General features: G+C 44.9%; 1 protein-coding gene across 7 annotated transcripts in view; it reads right to left on the reverse strand.

The window, feature by feature from the left end:
* Positions 1 to 22,597, reverse strand: part of LOC123994744 (MAP/microtubule affinity-regulating kinase 4-like) — a 54,050-nt gene that overhangs the window by 22,692 nt on the left and 8,761 nt on the right. For all 7 annotated transcript variants that reach the window (XM_046297705.1, XM_046297714.1, XM_046297700.1 and 4 more), the window contains exons 2-12: positions 20,852 to 21,049; positions 19,789 to 19,842; positions 13,134 to 13,182; positions 12,434 to 12,499; positions 11,768 to 11,838; positions 11,497 to 11,553; positions 9,812 to 10,048; positions 9,316 to 9,435; positions 8,459 to 8,558; positions 8,082 to 8,191; positions 7,653 to 7,842 (exon numbers count right to left, since the gene is read on the reverse strand). In XM_046297705.1, the coding sequence (XP_046153661.1) occupies positions 7,653 to 7,842; positions 8,082 to 8,191; positions 8,459 to 8,558; positions 9,316 to 9,435; positions 9,812 to 10,048; positions 11,497 to 11,553; positions 11,768 to 11,838; positions 12,434 to 12,499; positions 13,134 to 13,182; positions 19,789 to 19,842; positions 20,852 to 21,049 (1,252 nt within the window). The remainder of the gene's footprint in view (positions 1 to 7,652; positions 7,843 to 8,081; positions 8,192 to 8,458; positions 8,559 to 9,315; positions 9,436 to 9,811; positions 10,049 to 11,496; positions 11,554 to 11,767; positions 11,839 to 12,433; positions 12,500 to 13,133; positions 13,183 to 19,788; positions 19,843 to 20,851; positions 21,050 to 22,597) is intronic.

The following is a 22,597-nucleotide window of genomic DNA, read 5'->3' on the forward strand; positions in this document are numbered from 1 at the left end:
ATGACTTGTGTCATGCACGAAGTAGATGTCCTAATCGACTTGCAAAAACGATAGTTTGTTAACAAGAAATTTGTGGAGTTTTTGTAAAATGAGTTTTAATGACTCCAACCTAAGTGTATGTAAACTTCTGACTTCAACTGTATGTACATGTAGGTACACTATGACTATGCATAGATAATAAACAGAGAGTTGCAGCAGCGTAACAGAGGGGGTGGGGGGACAATGCAAATAGTCTGGGTAGCCTTTTGATTAGGGTGGCAGGTAGCCTAGTGGTTAGAGTGTTTGCCTACTAACCGAAAGGTTTTAAGATCAAATCCCCCGAGCTGACAAGTCATTCTGCCCCTGAACAAGGCAGTTATTGAAAATAAGAATTTGTTCTTAACTAACTTGCCTAGTTAAATAAAAAAATATCAGTTCAAGAGTCTTATGGCTTGGGGGTAGAAGTTAAGAATTATTTTGGATCTAGACTTGGTGCTCCCGGTACCGCTTCCCGTGCGGCAGCAGAGAGAACAGTCTATGACTAGGGTGGCTGGAGTCTTTAACTATTTTTAGGGCCTTCCTCTGACACTGCCTGGTATAGAGGTCCTGGATGGCAGGAAGCTTGGCCCCAGTGATGTAATGGGCCATACGCACTACCCTCTGTAGGGCCTTGCGGTCAGAGGCCGATTAGTTGCCATACCAGATAGTGATGCAACCAGTTAGGATGCTCTTGATGGTGCAGCTGTAGAACTTTTTTGAGGATCTGAGGATCCATGCCAAATCTTTTCATATTTGCCCTCTTCACGACTGTCTTTGTCATGTTTTGTCATTAATTATCATGTCTTGTCCCTGTGCTTCCCCTTCTATTCGTTTCCCTCTGCTGGTCTTATTAGGTTCTTTCCCTCTTTCTATCCCTCTCTCTCCCCCTCCCTCTCTCACTCTCTCGCTCTCTCTTCTCTCTATCGTTCCGTTCCTGCTCCCAGCTGTTCCTATTCCCCCTAATCATCATTTAGTCTTCCCACACCTGTTCCCGATCCTTTTCCCTGATTAGAGTCCCTATTTCTCTCCCTGTTTTCCGTACCTGCCCTGTCGGATCCTCATCTATAATTCACCGTGCTGTGTCTATGTTTTGCCCTGTCGTGTCGTGTTTCCCTCAGATGCTGCGTGGTGAGCAGGTGTCTGAGTCTGCTAGGTTCAAGTGCCTTCCCGAGGCAACCTGCAGTTCTCGATCAAGTCTCCAGTCTGTTCTCGTCTTTACGAGTAGTATTATGCTTTTTGTTTTGTAAAGTTTCTTACTGGATTAAAAACTCTGTTTTCGCCAAGTCGCTTTTGGGTCCTCATTCACCTGCATAACAGAAGGATCCGACCAAGGAATGGACCCAGCGACTACAGACGCTCGTAACACTGCCGTCGAGATCCAAGGAGCCATGCTCGGCAGACACGAGCAGGAATTGTCTGCTGCTCGCCATGCCGTGGAGAACCTGGCCGCTCAGGTTTCCGACCTCTCTGGACAGTTCCAGAGTCTTCGTCTCGTGCCACCTGTTACTTCCTGGCCTGCCGAGCCTCCAGAACCTAGGGTTAATAACCCACCTTGCTACTTCGGGCAGCCCACTGAGTGCCGCTCCTTTCTCACCCAGTGTGAGATTGTGTTCTCTCTCCAACCCAACACATACTCTAGAGAGAGCTCGGGTTGCTTACGTCATTTCACTCCTTACTGGCCGGGCCCGAGAGTGGGGCACAGCTATCTGGGAGGCAAGGGCTGATTGTTCTAACAATTACCAGAACTTTAAAGAGGAGATGATTCGGGTTTTTGACCGTTCAGTTTTTGGTGGGGAGGCTTCTAGGGCCCTGGCTTCCCTATGCCAAGGTGATCGATCCATAACGGATTACTCTATAGAGTTTCGTACTCTTGCTGCCTCTAGTGACTGGAACGAGCCGGCGCTGCTCGCTCGTTTTCTGGAGGGACTCCACACAGTGGTCAAAGATGAGATTCTCTCTCGGGAGGTTCCTTCCAGTGTGGACTCTTTGATTGCTCTCGCCATCCATCGCATAGAACGACGGGTAGATCTTCGTCACCAGGCTCGTGGAAGAGAGCTCGCATCAACGGTGTTTCCCTGCTCCGCATCGCAACCATCTCCCTCCTCTGGCTCTGAGACTGAGCCCATGCAGCTGGGAGGGATTCGCATCTCGACTAAGGAGAGGGAACGGAGGATCACCAACCGCCTGTGCCTCTATTGCGGATTTGATGGACATTTTGTTAATTCATGTCCAGTAAGAGGCCAGAGCCCATCAGTAAGCGGAGGGCTACTGGTGAGCGCTACTACTCAGGTCTCTTCATCTAGATCCTGTACTACTATGTCGGTCCATCTACGCTGGACCGGTTCGGGTGCTACATGCAGTGCCTTGATTGACTCTGGGGCTGAGGGTTGTTTCATGGACGAAGCATGGGTTCGGAAACATAACATTCCTTTCAGACAGTTAGACAAGCCTACGCCCATGTTTGCCTTAGATGGTAGTCATCTTCCCAGTATCAGATTTGAGACACTACCTTTAACTCTCACAGTATCTGGTAACCACAGTGAGACTATTTCTTTTTTGATTTTTCGTTCACCTTTCACACCTGTTGTTTTGGGTCATCCCTGGCTAGTATGTCATAATCCTTCTATTAATTGGTCTTGTAATTCTATCCTATCCTGGAACGTATCTTGTCATGTGAAGTGCTTAATGTCTGCCATCCCTCCCATTTCTTCTGTCCCCACTTCTCAGGAGGAACCTGGCGATTTGACAGGAGTGCCGGAGGAATATCATGATCTGCGCACGGTCTTCAGTCGGTCCCGAGCCAACTCCCTTCCTCCTCACCGGTCGTATGATTGTAGTATTGATCTCCTTCCGGGGACCACTCCTCCTCGGGGTAGACTATACTCTCTGTCGGCTCCCGAACGTAAGGCTCTCGAGGATTATTTATCTGTGTCTCTTGACGCCGGTACCATAGTGCCTTCTTCCTCTCCGGCCGGGGCGGGGTTCTTTTTTGTTAAGAAGAAGGACGGTACTCTGCGCCCCTGCGTGGATTATCGAGGGCTGAATGACATAACGGTTAAGAATCGTTATCCGCTTCCCCTTATGTCATCAGCCTTCGAGATTCTGCAGGGAGCCAGGTGCTTTACTAAGTTGGACCTTCGTAACGCTTACCATCTCGTGCGCATCAGAGAGGGGGACGAGTGGAAAACGGCGTTTAACACTCCGTTAGGGCATTTTGAGTACCGGGTTCTGCCGTTTGGTCTCGCCAATGCGCCAGCTGTTTTTCAGGCATTAGTTAATGATGTTCTGAGAGACATGCTGAACATCTTTGTTTTTGTCTATCTTGACGATATCCTGATTTTTTCACCGTCACTCGAGATTCATGTTCAGCACGTTCGACGTGTTCTACAGCGCCTTTTAGAGAATTGTCTCTACGTAAAGGCTGAGAAGTGCTCTTTTCATGTCTCCTCCGTTACTTTTCTCGGTTCCGTTATTTCCGCTGAAGGCATTCAGATGGATTCCGCTAAGGTCCAAGCTGTCAGTGATTGGCCCGTTCCAAGGTCACGTGTCGAGTTGCAGCGCTTTTTAGGTTTCGCTAATTTCTATCGGCGTTTCATTCGTAATTTCGGTCAAGTTGCTGCCCCTCTCACAGCTCTTACTTCTGTCAAGACGTGTTTTAAGTGGTCCGGTTCCGCCCAGGGAGCTTTTGATCTTCTAAAAGAACGTTTTACGTCCGCTCCTATCCTCGTTACTCCTGACGTCACTAGACAATTCATTGTCGAGGTTGACGCTTCAGAGGTAGGCGTGGGAGCCATTCTATCCCAGCGCTTCCAGTCTGACGATAAGGTTCATCCTTGCGCTTATTTTTCTCATCGCCTGTCGCCATCTGAGCGCAACTATGATGTGGGTAACCGTGAACTGCTCGCCATCCGCTTAGCCCTAGGCGAATGGCGACAGTGGTTGGAGGGGGCGACCGTTCCTTTTGTCGTTTGGACAGACCATAAGAACCTTGAGTACATCCGTTCTGCCAAACGACTTAATGCCCGTCAAGCTCGTTGGGCGTTGTTTTTCGCTCGTTTCGAGTTTGTGATTTCTTACCGTCCGGGTAGCAAGAACACCAAGCCTGATGCCTTATCCCGTCTGTTTAGTTCTTCTGTGGCTTCTACTGATCCCGAGGGGATTCTTCCTTATGGGCGTGTTGTCGGGTTGACAGTCTGGGGAATTGAAAGACAGGTTAAGCAAGCACTCACGCACACTGCGTCGCCGCCGCGCTTGTCCTAGTAACCTCCTTTTCGTTCCTGTTTCCACTCGTCTGGCTGTTCTTCAGTGGGCTCACTCTGCCAAGTTAGCTGGTCATCCCGGTGTTCGAGGCACTCTTGCGTCTATTCGCCAGCGCTTTTGGTGGCCGACTCAGGAGCGTGACACGCGCCGTTTCGTGGCTGCTTGTTCGGACTGCGCGCAGACTAAGTCGGGTAACTCTCCTCCTGCCGGTCGTCTCAGACCGCTCCCCATTCCTTCTCGACCATGGTCTCACATCGCCCTAGACTTCATTACCGGTCTGCCTTTGTCTGCGGGGAAGACTGTGATTCTTACGGTTGTCGATAGGTTCTCTAAGGCGGCACATTTCATTCCCCTCGCTAAACTTCCTTCCGCTAAGGAGACGGCACAAATCATTATCGAGAATGTGTTCAGAATTCATGGCCTCCCGTTAGACGCCGTTTCAGACAGAGGCCCGCAATTCACGTCACAGTTTTGGAGGGAGTTCTGTCGTTTGATTGGTGCGTCCGTCAGTCTCTCTTCCGGGTTTCATCCCCAGTCTAACGGTCAAGCAGAGAGGGCCAATCAGACGATTGGTCGCATACTACGCAGCCTTTCTTTCAGAAACCCTGCGTCTTGGGCAGAACAGCTCCCCTGGGCAGAATACGCTCACAAATCGCTTCCTTCGTCTGCTACCGGGTTATCTCCGTTTCAGAGTAGTCTGGGTTACCAGCCTCCTCTGTTCTCTTCCCAGCTTGCCGAGTCCAGCGTTCCCTCCGCTCAAGCGTTTGTCCAACGTTGTGAGCGCACCTGGAGGAGGGTGAGGTCTGCACTTTGCCGCTACAGGGCACAGACTGTGAGAGCCGCCAATAAACGCAGGATTAAGAGTCCAAGGTATTGTTGCGGCCAGAGAGTGTGGCTTTCCACTCGCAACCTTCCTCTTACGACAGCCTCTCGTAAGTTGACTCCGCGGTTCATTGGTCCGTTCCGTGTCTCCCAGGTCGTCAATCCTGTCGCTGTGCGACTGCTTCTTCCGCGACATCTTCGTCGCGTCCATCCTGTCTTCCATGTCTCCTGTGTCAAGCCCTTTCTTCGCACCCCCGTTCGTCTTCCCTCCCCCCTCCCGTCCTTGTCGAGAGCGCACCTATTTACAAGGTACATAAGATCATGGACATGCGTTCTCGGGGACGGGGTCACCAATACTTAGTGGATTGGGAGGGTTACGGTCCTGAGGAGAGGAGTTGGGTTCCGTCTCGGGACGTGCTGGACCGTTCACTCATTGATGATTTCCTCCGTTGCCGCCAGGATTCCTCCTCGAGTGCGCCAGGAGGCGCTCGGTGAGTGGGGGGTACTGTCATGTTTTGTCATTAATTATCATGTCTTGTCCCTGTGCTTCCCCTTCTATTCGTTTCCCTCTGCTGGTCTTATTAGGTTCTTTCCCTCTTTCTATCCCTCTCTCTCCCCCTCCCTCTCTCACTCTCTCGCTCTCTCTTCTCTCTATCGTTCCGTTCCTGCTCCCAGCTGTTCCTATTCCCCTAATCATCATTTAGTCTTCCCACACCTGTTCCCGATCCTTTTCCCTGATTAGAGTCCCTATTTCTCTCCCTGTTTTCCGTACCTGCCCTGTCGGATCCTCATCTATAATTCACCGTGCTGTGTCTATGTTTTGCCCTGTCGTGTCGTGTTTCCCTCAGATGCTGCGTGGTGAGCAGGTGTCTGAGTCTGCTAGGTTCAAGTGCCTTCCCGAGGCAACCTGCAGTTCTCGATCAAGTCTCCAGTCTGTTCTCGTCTTTACGAGTAGTATTATGCTTTTTGTTTTGTAAAGTTTCTTACTGGATTAAAAACTCTGTTTTCGCCAAGTCGCTTTTGGGTCCTCATTCACCTGCATAACAGTCTTGGTGTGCTTGGACCATATAGGGGCTAACATGGTCCAGTTTGATGAAGTGCTGCAAATGTAAGTAAATAGCCGTATTGGACTGAAGGATAAGGTCATTTTGTCAAACGTGTGAGAGTCTCCACGCCATCGGCTCCTTACAAGGCACCATGACCTATGTCCCCAATATCTCTGTCTCTTCTTCATGTGAATGACGGGGATTTGGGCCTTGTCGGGTGTCTGAAGTAAATCCTCCGCGTCCGACTCGTTAAAGAAAAACTCCTTGTCCAGTTCGAGGTGAGTCATCGCTGTCCTGATGTCCAGAAGCTCTTTTCAGTCATAAGAGACGGTGGCAGAAACATTGTGTACAGAATAAGTTACAAATAACGCAAAAAAAAACACACAATAGCACAATTGGTTAGGACGCCGTAAATCGGCAGCCATCTCCACCGACGCCATTATTCAATATTCTCATAATACAATATAATATAATACTCAATGTGACTGCAATTCCAACCTGTCTATTGTCGTCACGAAATCATGTTGAGCTTAGAATATATGTATCATACGAATGTGGTAATGGTGATGTTAAACACTTCTCCAATCGTTGTGGAGATCTAATATTCTGCGCAGCGCAAAACAAGATTTCAACCAATCACATTTCTCAAATTCTGTCAACTAAATTCCAGCTAATCTTGGAGAGGACAGTTAGGCCTAACTACTTACAAAAGTGTGATTCTGTCGAAGTAAATAGCCGTATTAGTTTAGTCAAGTTAGATCAAAGCTCAATATGATGTCTTGGAAGATCACATAATGATGAATTGGTATTCTACATAACAGAACCAAATATAAATGAATACTATAATGTTGCTCTTACACCAAAAACAGCACCTCATTCTTATGAGATTTTATGATTGGATAGCAGAATAGTAAATTAAAAAATCGAATGCGGCCAAAACTCAACAGCATGTGCCACTAGACAAAATGTGCATAGATTGAAACTAAAATCTATATATTTTAACATCATCTGCTCTAATATGCTCACAGTAATTCAAGAAGAACTAAATGCATATTCTCATGAAACTGATTGAGATCAAATAATTGGCATGCAGATGCCGTTTGGACATTTGACCGTATAACGTGAAGAATTATCATTCACGATTGACAGTGATGATGGCTTATTTTGAAATGAGGTATGCCTAACTTGGTGTTTGAGGGTATTAAAAATATTACATTTTCTTGTTACAATATGTGGTCAGATGTTGCAATTGGAGGATGCATTTTATATAATGATATTCAATAGGCTATCTGTTGGTAGAAACTTTGAGAAATGATGATGTTATTTACATTTGTATTGCGCTCCGGCACCTAAACAATGTCCACTACACCATTAGAGGAATTAGGATTTCTGTGTTTGTGAGGGGGGGATATGAGATGGTGAGGGAAGGTACAGTATAATCTACAGTAGAAAGTAAACAAGAGGGTACAGTAGAAGGTGCAGCAGAATGCACAGTTGAACACTCACAGAAGTCACTGTGCCGCCGCTGCCTGTGATAGGTGGAAGCGCTACGCTGGGTCTTGCTGTGTGAGGAGGATGAAGAGGAGGAAGAGGAGCCTGCAGTGGCCAAGGAGTGCTTGTTGGTCCCGTTGGTGATGGGGCTGGGCCGGACCCGTGACAGGGACTGGGTACTGGCCGAACGAGACTCTCCACCATCCTGTTACCAAGACAACCACAGCACGGGTGTTAACTAGCTGCATGGACTAAATGTGGAGCCACCAAGAGCCTGTCTACAAAATTCTTAATCAAATAAGCATTTTAGTATGTTCTTACAAAACTACATATTCTTACCTAAATCCAGTATACATACTGATTACTAGGGCTGCAGTGTTTTTCTGTGTAATAGCACATTGATATCTTGTGCTGCCCTCTGGTGGCCAGGCCCAGACTGCTCACCTCATTCTTGAGGCCCAGCAATAGGTAGGTAGCGGTGACCTCGTTGTATTTCTGGTTGAGCAGAGCGTCCTTGATCTCCTCGGGAGTAAAGCCCATCCCCACCATCACCTCTGAAGACCACAAATAAGGGGAGATGGGGAAAAAGAAGGTGGTCATTTTGGAAATCATTTTAAGTTAAAGTTCATTTTAAGCTAACATTTCATGAACAGATATTAACTGAAAGGCTACTGTATCTGAAATGTGTTTCATAAGAATGTCAGAAGGCATGAAGTGACCTGGCTAAATAAGCCACCAGAGCCAAAGTGGAAGAGTAACAGATTGCCTTTGGTGCCGAAATTGTGGATAGCAAGGCATTGGCCTGGATATGGCTGGCTTACCTATGCGAGCGGCATCACTATAGTCCTCAACAGGCTCTATATGGGGCTTCAAGGAATCCTCATCATACCCTGCGTTTATCCACTTGTCCTTCATGACTTGCTGTGGAGATCACAACAAGATTCCATGTTAGAGAGTAGCTAAAGTTGGAAATCCTGTGTGTGTGTGTGTGTGTCTGTGTGTGTGTGTGTGTGTGTGTGTGTGTGTGTGTGTGTGTGTGTGTGTGTGTGTGTGTGTGTGTGTGTGTGTGTGTGTGTGTGTGTGTGTGTGTGTGTGTGTGTGTGTGTGTGTGTGTGTGTGTGTGTGTGTGTGTGTGTGTGTTGGAGTTTTGGCGATGTAGGTGAAATTAATGTTATGGTGGTTTGTAAGGCCGGTGGCGATACCAGTATCGTAATACTCGTTAGTATCGTGTCAAGGAAACAAAACACAAAGTGGATTGAACTTAAGGAAAACCCCCCAAATGTTGGAAAAAACCATTATGTTGTCATCCAGAGACATATGTATTTATTTTCCAAGCTACAGCACACAATATTTAGCATACAGGAGGTTTTTAAAGGACAAATGTGTATTGGTCTGCTCTGTGTAAAAAATGTTGCGATACTGGTATGGTCCTGGCCTAGTGGTTTGGAGCTTTATTACATGTTGGGGTATTAGTGTGTGACATGTTATACCCTTTTTACACTACTGAGCCAAACCGAACCGAGCCAAGCTGTACTGGGCTGGCATAGTTACACATCCACTATAATTGCTAAAACTATGCAAGAAAGGACAATGTGAAAAGACAATATCCAAGCCAGCACAATATGGTTTGGGTTGGTCCTATAGTGTGAATCAGGCATGTGTGGTTGGTTCCCCTCACATCTAAGGTGCAGCGTTTGGTGGGATTGAGCACCAGGAACCGGCGTAGGATCCCCTCGCAGTCGGTGGACATGTAGAAGGGCACACGATACTTCCCCCTCAGGACGCGCTCACGCAGCTCCTGTGGACAGTGACAAACACACACACACATACATACACGTTTTTAAACACTCACCAAACACACACACCAAACTTGATGTCAAGCACAAGAAAACAGAAATAGTCAAACACACATCAAACAACAGGCCAACCCCGACACACACCAACACAGACATGCAGTACAGTAGAAATAAGACACCAATTGTACACTCAATACACTCTGCACTCACTACAACACTATATCCTATGAAGCATTCGGATTAGCAGCCACACAGGCACACAGGTCGAAGGGCAGCGAGCTGCTGGCCAGAGTGTACAGTTTGATTCCCAGACTACAGACATCCATCTCTAACCCCCCTCACCCAACGCCTCACTGCCCCCCCCCCCAACACACACACCTTGAGGTTCTGCCCATCGAAGGGCAGCGACCCTGACACCAGCGTGTATAGTATGACTCCCAGGCTCCAGACGTCCACCTCGGGCCCGTCGTACTTCTTCCCCTGGAACAGTTCTGGGGCAGCGTAGGGCGGGGAGCCACAGAACGTGTCCAGCTTGTTGCCCAGCGTGAACTCATTACTGAAGCCGAAGTCGGCGATCTTGACGTTGGCATTGGCGTCCAGCAGGAGGTTCTCGGCCTGGAGAAGGGATGGAGGAAAAAGAGGGCGGAGAGAGAGTAGAGGGAAAGAAGGATGGAGGGGTAGAGGGATACATGGAGCAGATGGACGGAGGGATAGAGGGGGAGGGATGGAGGGATGGAGGTGGGGAGATGGAGAAGGAGAGCAGTCATCCAGGATTTATATAGATAGAGTAGTCCGGAAAGACTGGGAGAAGAAGTGACTCACACTGCGTCTGTCTGTGCTTATGTTTAGGGACATAATATCCAATAATAATCAGAAGACGTATCTATTTCCTCTACCCATTCCACATCTATAAATACATGTACTGTACCTCCATAAATGTTCACATCTATAAAATAGGAGGATGACTGACTACAAGGTCACAATTTTTATGTTTAGGATTATAATGACGATTACAATCACAAATAATTTACACAGAACAAAAATATGAACACAACATGTAAAGTGTTGGTCCCATGTTTCATGAACTGAAATAAAATATCACAGAAATGTTCCATACACACGAAAAGCTTATTTCTCTCAAATTTTGTTCACAAATTTGTTTTCATCCCTTTTAGTGAGCATGACTTATTTGCCAAGATAATCCATCCACTTGACAGGTCTGGCATATAACAAAGCTTATTAAACAGCATGATCATTACACAAGTGCGCCTTGTGCTGGGGGGAATAATTGGCCACTCTAAAATGTGCAGTTTTGTCACACAACACAATGCCACAGATGTCTCTGGTTTTGAGGGAATGTGCAATTGGCATGCTGACTGCAGGAATGTCCACCAGAGCTGTTGCCAGATAATTCATGTTAATTTCTCTACCATAAAAGTTGTTTTAAAGAATTTTGCAGTACGTCCAATTGTGTGTGTAAGCACGCCAGCCCAGGACTTCTGAGACCAGCCACCCGGACAGCTGATGAAACTGATGAAACTGCCATCACCTCATTTTTCAGCATGATAATGCAAGGCCCCATGTCGCAAGGATTTGTACACAATTCCTGGAAGCTGAAAATGTCACAGTTATTCCATGGCCTGCATACTCACCAGATATGTCACTTACTGAGCATGTTTGGGATGCTCTGGATTGACGTTTACGGCAGCATGTTCCAGTTCCCACCAGTATCCAGCAAATTCACACAGCCATTGAAGAGGGGTGTTACATGATTCCACGGGCCACAATCAACAGCCTGATCAACACTATGTGCTGCATGAGGCAAATGGTGTTCACACCAGATAGTGACTGGTTTTCTGATTCACGCCCCTATTTTTTTTAAGTATCTGTTTCCAACAGATGCATATCTGTATTCCCAGTCATGTGAAATCCATAGATTAGGGCCCAATGAATGTATTTAACTTGATTGACTTCCTTATATGAACTGTAACTTTGTAAAATCTGAAATAGTTGCATGTTGCGTTTATATTTTTGCTAAGTGTATATTCAATTAGCATTCTCACCTTCAAGTCTCGGTGGACAATGTTCTTCATGTGGCAGTAGTGGACAGCAGACACAATCTAGAGGGCAGAAAGACAGGTAATCAGACAGACAGACAAACAGACACACAAACATACATACAGACAGGCAGATTGATATACACACACAGACAGACAGCTTTAGCAAGCAGCAAGCCAGCCAGCAAGCCAGACAAACAGACTGACTAAAAAGACAGCTAGACATCCAGAGAAACAGACAGACAGACAAGTGTGCGAGGCACCGTGGTCGTCATACCTGTCGAAATTTGGCTCTGGCTTCAATCTCCTTCATTCTACCATGAGATACGAGGTAGTCAAACACTTCACCTTAAAACAAAGAGAGTGGTCAACATGATGAGGGAAATACTGTATGTGACAAAATATGTTTCATTGCATCATACTGTACACTCAATCTTCCTTAAACCCTTTCCTGGTTACATAATGTACTCATATTGTGCTCGTTGAATCTGCAGTATTTTCAACCATCATTAACAGTTAAACTAATATCTTTCCAGTAGCTAATATCAAAGGCCTAACACTAATGTTATAGTGACAGAGACTGTGGGGCTGTGGCCTGCTTCCTCCCAGATTTTATCCTAATGACATTTCAGCTGGTAGAAATATTCTCCCTGGCCACTAAACCCTGTCATTAGCTATAAGCCTATTACCGAAATCCCCCCCTACATTTACAATATAATTTCGTAGAACACCAAAGGTAAAATACGCAACATTAGGTTATGTTTACTTACACATACAGTAGTAGTACGTACTGTACAACCATTGTGTTCAGTAATGGTTTTGAGTCATCTCCATTGGTTTATTTATACTTTTCTCCACTGTCAATCAAACACAAGCTAATCCGCCATTACGGAGACATAGTAGCTAGGTCTATTGAAACAGACAGGAAGGCAAATGCACCCACCTCCACTGGCATACTCCATGATTAGGTAAAGGGTCTTATCAGTCTCAATCACCTCGAACAGCTGCACTGTAATAGGCACAAACAAAATCAGATAAAAAATCATAAATAAATAAAAATAGTATAGTCTATTCAACACATACAGTGAGAGGCCTAGACAAAATCCTGCTGTGACAGGAGTGGACCAGCCATTTAGACTACACACACTACTATCAGTATTCTATGCTATCTTATGCTATACTATGCTATGCTATACTAACTATACACAAACAACATGGACTAGAACATTGACTGCGGACTAAAAGTACATTTAAGCCATGGCCACAACATAAGTATACAGCACTGTAATAGCCGACATATAGACATAGTGTGATCATGTGAAAGACAGACAAACAGCATAAACACCAGCACAAATGCATAGGATGGTGGTACAGTTCAGTACATACTAGCACAAAAGCTTGATAGAAATATAGAATAGATACAACACAGCATGTATCAACATAAACAAACCACACACACACACACACACACACACACACACACACACACACACACACACACACACACACACACACACACACACACACACACACACACACACACACACACACACACACACACACACACACACACACACACACACACACACACACACACACACACACACACACACACACACTGTAACAGTCTCACCTGTCCTTACCTATGTTTGGGTGATTTAAACCTTTCATTATCCGAACCTCTCGAAAAAGCTGCAAAAGGCATTTGGATTTTTGTTAGAAGTGAATAGAATACAAATAATATATATATAGAACATATCCATATGGGGTTTTCAACTGAGAGAAAATGTTACAGCAATGTGTACCATGTGTTTTTTCAAAATGTTATGCATTTTCAATTCAAACTGCTGTAAGGTTTACACTTACAGTATTGGAGGAAATCAGTTCAAATGCATTGTCATAAAGAAGGATTTTTAATTTGAAACATCTATCTGACTCATCTGGTTCACAATATATAAATAAAAGCTCATAGCTTTGTGACACAACATCGGGAGTCTGTGTATTGGTTGGACTCCCTGAGTTGTGCATCGTTCTGGTGATTGGCGAAGGAAAATAACCATACCACTAAAAAAAACAAAAGCATATGTATAATTTGTAGCAACTCCACGTTAAGTGAAATGTGTCCCTTGATATCAAAATAAACACTTTAATCCAATTTTTGTCCAAACCGCACCGTATTCCTGCTGTCTAAACAGTGGTAGATTGTGGTAGGACGTTTCGCATTAAGTGCGTGGTCTAACGTCAGCCACGTGTATCATTTTGCAGGAATATGTTGGGGTTCAAGTCAGACAAAAAAAAAGATAGTATGATAAGCTTTTATATCCTCTTTCTTCATTCCTCCCCCTCTTTCTATATGTCTCTCTCTTCCTCCGTTTCCTCCTTCATTCAATCCCTTATTTTCTCAGTCTAAAGACTCCGGCATTGCCCAACGTCACTGTTGCCATAGCGACCCGGGTATTAAGACTAGGCCCTTCCTCGCTTCTTCAGCTGTGCCAGAGGGAATTATGGGATACGATGATGCCGTCCCCTGATGTCTTGCCGTCGTCGTCCAGAAATTCCGTAATTCCACAGACCAAACATGCCCCAGCACATTTGCTATCACAAACGCCTATCTGACCTATTGTCATTGATATACCATTAATACAGTATATAGGGTACAGATGCATTTGATTGTCCGTCGTATAATCTTGTGAGGCTTATTAGTGCAAGTACTTAAAATTGACACAGTTCTGACCACCTCTAGATAGCATTAACACTACCCAACGCGTCACTCTCTCACCAAACTCTCTCCTCTGTCTCTTTCCCTCTACCCCTTCCTTCTTTATGCGTAACAGACCAGATTATGCTAATATGGGCTCTTTCATGTCTTCTGTATTGAGGATTTTCTCTAGCCAGGGGTATGTAAAGCAGCATGTTATCAACGCCAATTGTTGTTGCTAGCCAATCCTGGACCACTCTCATCAATCTAGGCCAAATCTGATAGACAGTAGGTGTTGTCTCTGACAATGGCCCAATCGCATTGTTTGGTCTCAAGCAGCCATCCAATCAGTCTCCTCTCTTGCACTGCTGCCCAATAGGAGAAAAGCGAGATAATTTAGATGGACCTATCAAGGAAGGACATAAGATCACAGATCTTGGTAAGACATGTCCTCCAGGCAAGAACAGTTCTATCTCAAGGGAAAGACAAAGTAGCCATGCATTAGAACCCACACAGTGGCCATCTGAAAGATGATGAATTTGAATCATCCTATAGATCTTCAAAGAAATAACAGGTACAATAGATCAAAATAAATGTTATACGATCATTAAGACTCTCACACCAAGTTCATTCTATAAATGACATACATAACATAATACAGTTCTCATCTATGGACAGTGAAGATACATTTAGAATTTGGGCTTTATACTCTAGCATTTTGGATTTGAAATCAAATTTAGAGGAGACAGTACAGAATGTCACTTTTTATTTGAGGGTATTTTTCTGTATCTCCCTCCCTCTCTCTCTCCCTCTCTACCGCACCAGCTGTCTCAACATCTGAATGCTCAGCTATGAAAAGCCAACTGACATTTCCTCCTGAGGTGCTGACCTGTTGCACCCTCTACAATCACTGTGATTATTTTTTGGACCCCGCTCGTCATCAATGAATGTTTGAACATCTTGAAGAATGATCTGGCCTTAATGGCCATGTACTCTCATAATATCCACTGGGAACAACCAGAAGAGGACAGGCCACCCCTCAGAGAGTGGTTCTTCTCTAGGTTTCTTCCTAGGTTCCTGCCTTCTAGGGGTTTTTCCTAGCCACCATGCTTCTACATTCTGTTAAAATTGCGCCGACAGATAGGGCCACCGTGCTTCTAGCTCTTAGGAAACTTTGCAGTGTTTTTTTAATGTGTTATTTCTTACATTGTTAGCCCAGATTTCTTTGTGTGTTATTACATACAGCCGGGAAGAACTTTTGGATATATTGACTAGCGGTAACCAGCATTACCAGCATTACGACCAGAAATACAACTTTCCCAAATCAGATCCTTTGTTCGTACAGCACAGGGCAATTGAACTGATTCCAGAGGCTGATCCAAAACACTGCCGGCGGAGGAGAGGTACTCGGAGTGGACTTCTAGTCCTACTCAGGAGGTGCGCACATCACTCACCGCTTCCAAGTATATTACTCGCAAATGTTCAGTCTCTGGATAATAAAGTTGACGAGTCCCTGAGCTTGTCTGAGTCCGTACACCCAGTTAGGTTCTCAGTTCATTGCGCAGACAGGATTAATATCTCTCTGGGAAGAAGAAGGTCAGGGGTGTATGTTTCATGATTAACCACTCATGGTGTGATTGTGATAACATACAGCAGCCTTTCTTAAAGTATGGGTGGGTCACGGACCCAATTGATCAATTGAGAAGTATTCACAAACTTCTTAATTACACACTTAGAAAGAAAATTACTCCAGATATCATCCATCATTTAGTTAGTATTGGACATGATAAGTGCATTAATTTCTAAATAGTAAGACATATTTATGTGAGTATTGGCCATTTATGTAGTCTTTTGATCTCAAATCCAAAATGTTGGAGTATAGAGACAAAATTGTAATGTTAGCTTCACTTCCATTTAGAAAAACCTTTTTTATCCAAAGTGACTACAGTCATTTGTGCATACATCTCCGTATGGGTGGCCTCAGCAGGAATCGAACCCACAATGATCCTGTCCCTCATATCTATATCATTAACCCACATATGAGACGGTCCTACAGTCCAACAAAACCATGATGTGCTGAACACTACAGACATTCTCCCAATCCAACACTATCCCCCCCACACACACAAACACACACACACGCACACACACAGCGCCATTATGAACAATTATTTCATCCTTGATTGGCTCCTTCCGGTCTGTTCAATTCGTGCCCCCCAATGGAGGAGTTCATGTGTGCCGCCACAGAGCTAAGGGGGGTAGAAAGAGATAGAGAGAGAGAGGGGAGGACAAATTTCAAAAGAGAGAGAAAGAGGACGAGAAAGAGAGAGAGGGAGAGAGAGAGAGAGAGAGAGAGAGAGAGAGAGAGAGAGAGAGAGAGAGAGAGAGAGAGAGGAGAAGAAAGAGAGAGAGAGAGAGAGAGAGAGAGACGGACCTCTGACTAGCATAACGAGGGAGACACATCTAAGCACTGAGTCGACATAGTGTGTGTGTGTGTGTTTGGTTTTACTATCCTTGTGGGGATAGAGGTTAGATGTCAGGGTTAGGGGTTTGAGGTATCAAATCAAATCAAATTTTATTGGTCACATACACGTGTTTAGCAGATGTTATTGCGAGTGTAGCGAAATGCTAGCTCCGACACTGCAGTAATATCTAACAGTTTCACAACATATACCCAAAATACATGTAAATCTAAGTAAGGAATGGATTAAGAATATAAATAAATATGTCAGAGAGGCATTGGATAAGATACAATGGCATAGTAGAATACAGTATATATTTGAGATGGCTGATGCAATATTTACCCACAATTAAAGTGACTAATTGTGGAAGTCAGCTTTGAACTGGGACTCAACTTTGTCCCTATACTGATGTTTAGCTTGCTTGATTGCTTGCAGAGGGAATAAGTACACTGTTTGTATTCTTCCATATTCCCAGTCTTCTTGCCCTGGTTAAAAGCGGTGGTTCTCGTTTTCAGTTTTTCGCGTGAATGCTCCCATCTACCCACAGTTTCTGGTTGGGGTAGGTTTTAATAGTCACAGTGGGTACAACTGTCTCAATCTCCTATGCAAGAATCTCCTATGCACTTCCTGATAAACTCATTCACCGTATCGATATATGTGTCGATAATATTTTCTGAAGCTACTCTGAACATATCCCAGTCCGCCGTGATCAAAATATGGAAGCGTGGATTCCGATTGGTCAGACCAGCGTTGAATAGTCCTTACCACGGGTGCTTCTTGATTGAGTTTCTGCCTATATGTAGGATGGGAGGAGCAAGACGGAATCGTGGTCCAATTTGCTGAATGGAGGGCTGGGGAGGGCCTTATATGCATTCTGGAAGGTATATAGCAATGGTCGAGCGTTTTAGCAGCGCAAGTACAACAATCAATATGTTGATAGAATTTCGGGAGCCTTTTCCTCAAATTTGCGTTGTTAAAACCACCAGCTACAATAACTGCAGCCTGTGGATAGGTGGTTTTCAGTTTGCATAAAGTCCAGTGAAGTTCTTTGAGGGCCATCGTGGCATCCGCTTGGGGGGGGATATAGACCTCTGTGGCTATCATTGACAAAAATTCTCTTGGGAGATTGTACGGTCGGCATTTGATCGTGAGATATTCAGAAGGACTTGAGTTCCTGTATGTTATAACAGTTACACCATAAGTCGTTAATCATAAAACATATACCTCCACCTTTCTGCTTCTCGGGGGGGTGTTTGTTCCTGTCGGCGCGATGTACTGAGAACCCAACTGGTTTTACAGAGTCAGGCTGTATAGAGAGAGCCATGTTTCCGTGAAGCAGAGTATGTTACAATCCCTGGTGTCTCTCTGAAAAGCAACTCTCTCCTTGAGCTCATCAATTTTATTATCCAGGGTTGGACATTAGCGAGTAAAATACTCTGGGGCGGTGGATGGTGTGCGCGCTTCCTAAGTCGGACCAGAAGACTGCCTCGAGTACATCTCCTTCGCCGGCGTTGTTTTGGGTCAGCCTCTGGAATTAGTTCAATTGCTCTGGGGAGAGCAAACAAAGGATCTGCTTCATGGAAGTCCTAATCCTGGTATTAATGCTGGAAGTTCTGGTGAGTTACTGCCGCTCTAATATCCAATAGTTCTTCCCGGCTGTATGTAATGACACAAATCCATTCCTGAGCTAATAACGGAAAAAATAGTACATAAACAAACAAAATACTGCAGAGTTGCTTAAGAGCTAGTTGCGATGCTGCCATCTCCGTCAGCGCCATTCAAATCTTAGGGTTAAGTTAGGGGTAAGGGAAACAGGATTTTGAATGGGATTCAATTGTTTGGACCCAACAAGTATAGTAAAACAAACGTGAAACAAACATGTACATGCAAGTGGGGGGTTATGAGGCAATGTTACCATGTGCACTACAAGTTAAAGTACTATATGTGTATTCATGTCTTTACATTTTCCCTTTCTCTCTTTACTCTGAGTATTGCATGGTTGTGTTGCATGTTAAATTCTGCCCTGATGGTGTGACCTGAGAAATATTCTCAAAGCAGGAAGTAAGTTAGCATTTAGTATTGTGAGGTAGTTGGATGATAGGATCAAGATACTTTCATGTGATGAGTCCAGGGTTTTTCCTGCATAGTGAATTCTTAGGTCGGCTGACCGTGACTACTGCCTCACTGAGTTATCACCTACTACCTTTTTTTGAGCCAGGAAAAATCAGAGTCATCCTGAAGGCTCTGTTCCAATAACCATATACTAGCATACGACTTCAAATTAGGCAATATATTGGGCATGCATTGAAAGCGATGTGCTAGTATGGACATTGGAACGTAGCCAATGGTCAATGATCCCTGATTGTCAGCCATGTTTCTTATACCCTTCATGCACAGCAAATCCTGAGCGTCCATTGTGGGTCTTCCATTTATGCACAGGAACAACTAGCCTGTTTGTCCACCATTCTGGTTCTGGTAAAACCCAAGTGTCCACTGTCTATCATTCGGGATATACCCTGAACGTGCTGATGAACATCAAATCATCTCACTGTGACAGACCTCACCATTCCCAAAGACACACTTGCAACTCATGCCAACCACAAAACAAAATAGCTGCTTTCACAGCAACAACCAATATATACACCTTCAAATTCACAGCTGTTTCATTTTCCAGTCACCCAGTCAGTCATCCAGTCGTCCTTCTATCCAGTCAGCCAGCCGTCCTCCTTCTAGTAATCCAGTCACCCAGTCATATAATTATGCAGTCCTTCCATCTAGTCAACCAGTCATCCAGTCATCCAGTTCACAGCAGCTGCCAAACAGTATCACGTCCCTCTCTCTCTCTCTTGCTCTCTCACTAATCGGGAGACCAGAGTAGCAGCGTTCCACAAAAACACTGATCCTGCTGCAGGTTTCCTGGTTTCCTTTAGTAATTCAGTCATTGATAAAACTCACTTAATAATGTGCCCCTGCCTGATTGTGAGACTTATGGTGATCTTACTCAGTGTAATGTCAATGGGAAAAGAGGGAGTTTATTAAGCATTTATTAAGTGTTCATTAAGCGTTTATTAAAGTCACGTCCACTGTGACTGAAAAAAACAGATTGATAATTTAAAAACGCAAATGGCCAATACTCACCTTTTGTAGGCTGGTTGGATTCAACTGAGTTTTGTCAATGATTTTTATTGCAACCTGGAGGAGGCATGAGGAGAACTTGGGGTCAGAGAAAGCAAAGAAGGACATTTTACAAAAAAGCACAACAAGAAGACAAAAACATCCCAGTAGTAAAACTAGTGGTCGCTAAGGCCAAAGCTAATGGGGATCCATCTAAATAAAAGAACAACCACAACTACAGATCCCCCTCCCATCCACTTCCTACCCCTCCTATCCATGACCAAGTCTCACATCTCTGCCGAATATCCCATGCCCCCCCCCCCCCCCAATCACTACAACAACCCAAACCCAAGACCAGGGTTCCCCAACTAACAACCCGTGGGTGGTTTTATTCCCACCTCCCCCTCACTCTTTGCCTCCGCTTGCTCTCTCTCCATCTCTCTTGCTTTCTCTCCTCCTCCTCTCTCTCTCTCCTCCTCCTCTCCCTCCCGCCTCTCTCCCTCTCTCCAAGCTGCTCTCTCTCTCTCTGTGCCGCTCTTTTTCTCTCACCGTGCCTCTCTCTGTAATTGTTGGACATAAAATAATGTAAAAACATCAGGAAATCAGCTCCAAGTGATTTTAATTTTGGAAATCTGTTCCCAAGTATTCCCAAGCATAATAGAGACATGTGATGCTATACAAATGTAATCAAGGTTTGAAATTCTTACGTTTAATTCAAATATTATATCTGTTTAGGCTTCTTGCAGTCAATTTGCAGTCTACAAATTATTTGAAATTATGTTCTGGCCCCCCGACCAGCCGCCCAAGAAAATCGGCCCGCGACTGAATCTAGTTGATGATCCCTGCCCTAGACTTGACATCCTATGCATCTGAAGAGATTTGAGATACTTTGCTTGGTATAAATACTAGAGTGAAGCTTCTGGCTATGCTGGGTCTAGGGGTCAATTTGGGATTGGGCCCCATGCATCCATCCAACTCACTACCATAGAAATGTACACTATTTCTACGCTTTCTATGACTAGCACCCTTCCTTTGCATCATGTACCTTACCCAACAACCCCCCACCCTCCCTGTGCCCCAGCCTCACCTCCTTGCCCGTCAGGATGTGGCGTGCCAGTTTGACCTTGGCAAAGTTGCCCTTGCCGATGGTCTTGAGCAGGCGGTAGTTGCCGATGTGCGGAGTCTCGTCAGAGCAGGAGGCCATGGAGTTCCTGCAGCGGGCACCCAGCGAGCGGCTGGACAGGCTGGTTCCCTTGTCTGAGCGGCTGGCAGCCAGGGTCACATGCTGGGGGGAGAGAATATATAGGAAAGGGTGGGGGGTCACCACCAGCACCCCGATAACAACGACCACGCAAAGCCTGGGAACTCTAAAACTCTTTTCACACTATCCTGGTGACCCAAAACATAGACTGAACAAAAATATAAATCGCAACATATAAAGTGCTTGTCCCATGTTTCATGAGCTGATCAAATAATTCCCAGAAATGTTACAGTACATAGACACAAAATCGTATTTCTCTCAAATTTGGTGAACAAATTTGTTTACATCCCTGTTAGTGAGCATTTATCCTTTGCCAAGATAATACATCCACCTGACAGGTGTTGCATATCAAGAAGCTGATTAAACAGCATGTTCATTACACAGGTGTGTAAAATGTGCAGTTTTGCCACACAACACAATGCCACAGATGTCTCAAGTTTTGAGAGAGCGTGTAATTGGCATGCTGACTGCAGGAATGTCCACCAGACCTGTTGCTAGAGAATTGAATGTACCTTTTTCTACGATAAGCTGCCTCCAATGTCGTTTTAGAGAATTTGGCAGTACGTCCAAACATCCTCACAACCACAGAGCATGTTTAACTACACCAGCCCAGGCACACCACAAACTCATTCTGATTGGCTGGGCCTAGCTCTCCAGTGGATGATGCCCCCCCAGCCCACCCCTAACCACACCCCTGCCCAGTAATGCGAAAGCCATAGATTAGAGCCTAATTTATTTATTTCAGTTGACTTATTTCCTTATATGAACTGTAACTCAGTAAAATCTTTGAAATTGTTGAATGTTGCTGTCACACCCTGACCTTAGTTATCTTTGTTTTCTTTATTATTTTGGTTTGGTCAGGGTGTGACGAGGGTGGTATGTGTGTTTTGTCTTGTCTAGGGTTTTTTGTATATCTATGGGGTTTTGGTATTGTCTAGGTATGTGTAGGTGTATGGTGGCCTGAATTGGTTCCCAATCAGAGACAGCTGTTTATCGTTGTCCCTGATTGGGGATCCTATTTAGGTTGTCATTTTAGTTTTGTGGGTTATTGTCTAAGTGTAGTTGCATGTCAGCACACAACTTATAGCCTCACGTTCATTTTGTTAGTTTGTTTAAGTGTTCTTTGTTAATTAAAGAAGTATGTATTCCAATCACGCTGCGCCTTGGTCTCATCAATATGATGAATGTGACAGTGCGTTTATATTTTTGTGCAGTATACTTAGCTGGCTCTAATATTTTATTTTCACATTGCCTTCTCTAGTACGTTTCCAGCAACTATGGTGGATGCTTAACCAGGCCAGCCCAGTACAGCTCGGCGGGCTGAAAAGGGTACAAGACCAACTGTGAGACCAATAGCCCTTTCACACTACTGTGCCAACCGATGACCTGAACCACACTATTGTGCTGGCTTGGATGGAAGGAATTTTTATTTTGAAATGGCCCCTTCCAGCATGGTTTCAGCAACTATGGTGGATGTGTAACCAGGCCATTAAAGTTTGGCTCGGCATGGTAGTGTTTAAGGTACTATTCTACTGGACTGGACTGTCATTATAGCATGGTGGCTCTGGCTCT

Source organism: Oncorhynchus gorbuscha, linkage group LG02 (genome assembly GCF_021184085.1).
Source record: "Oncorhynchus gorbuscha isolate QuinsamMale2020 ecotype Even-year linkage group LG02, OgorEven_v1.0, whole genome shotgun sequence".
NCBI lineage: Eukaryota > Metazoa > Chordata > Actinopteri > Salmoniformes > Salmonidae > Oncorhynchus > Oncorhynchus gorbuscha.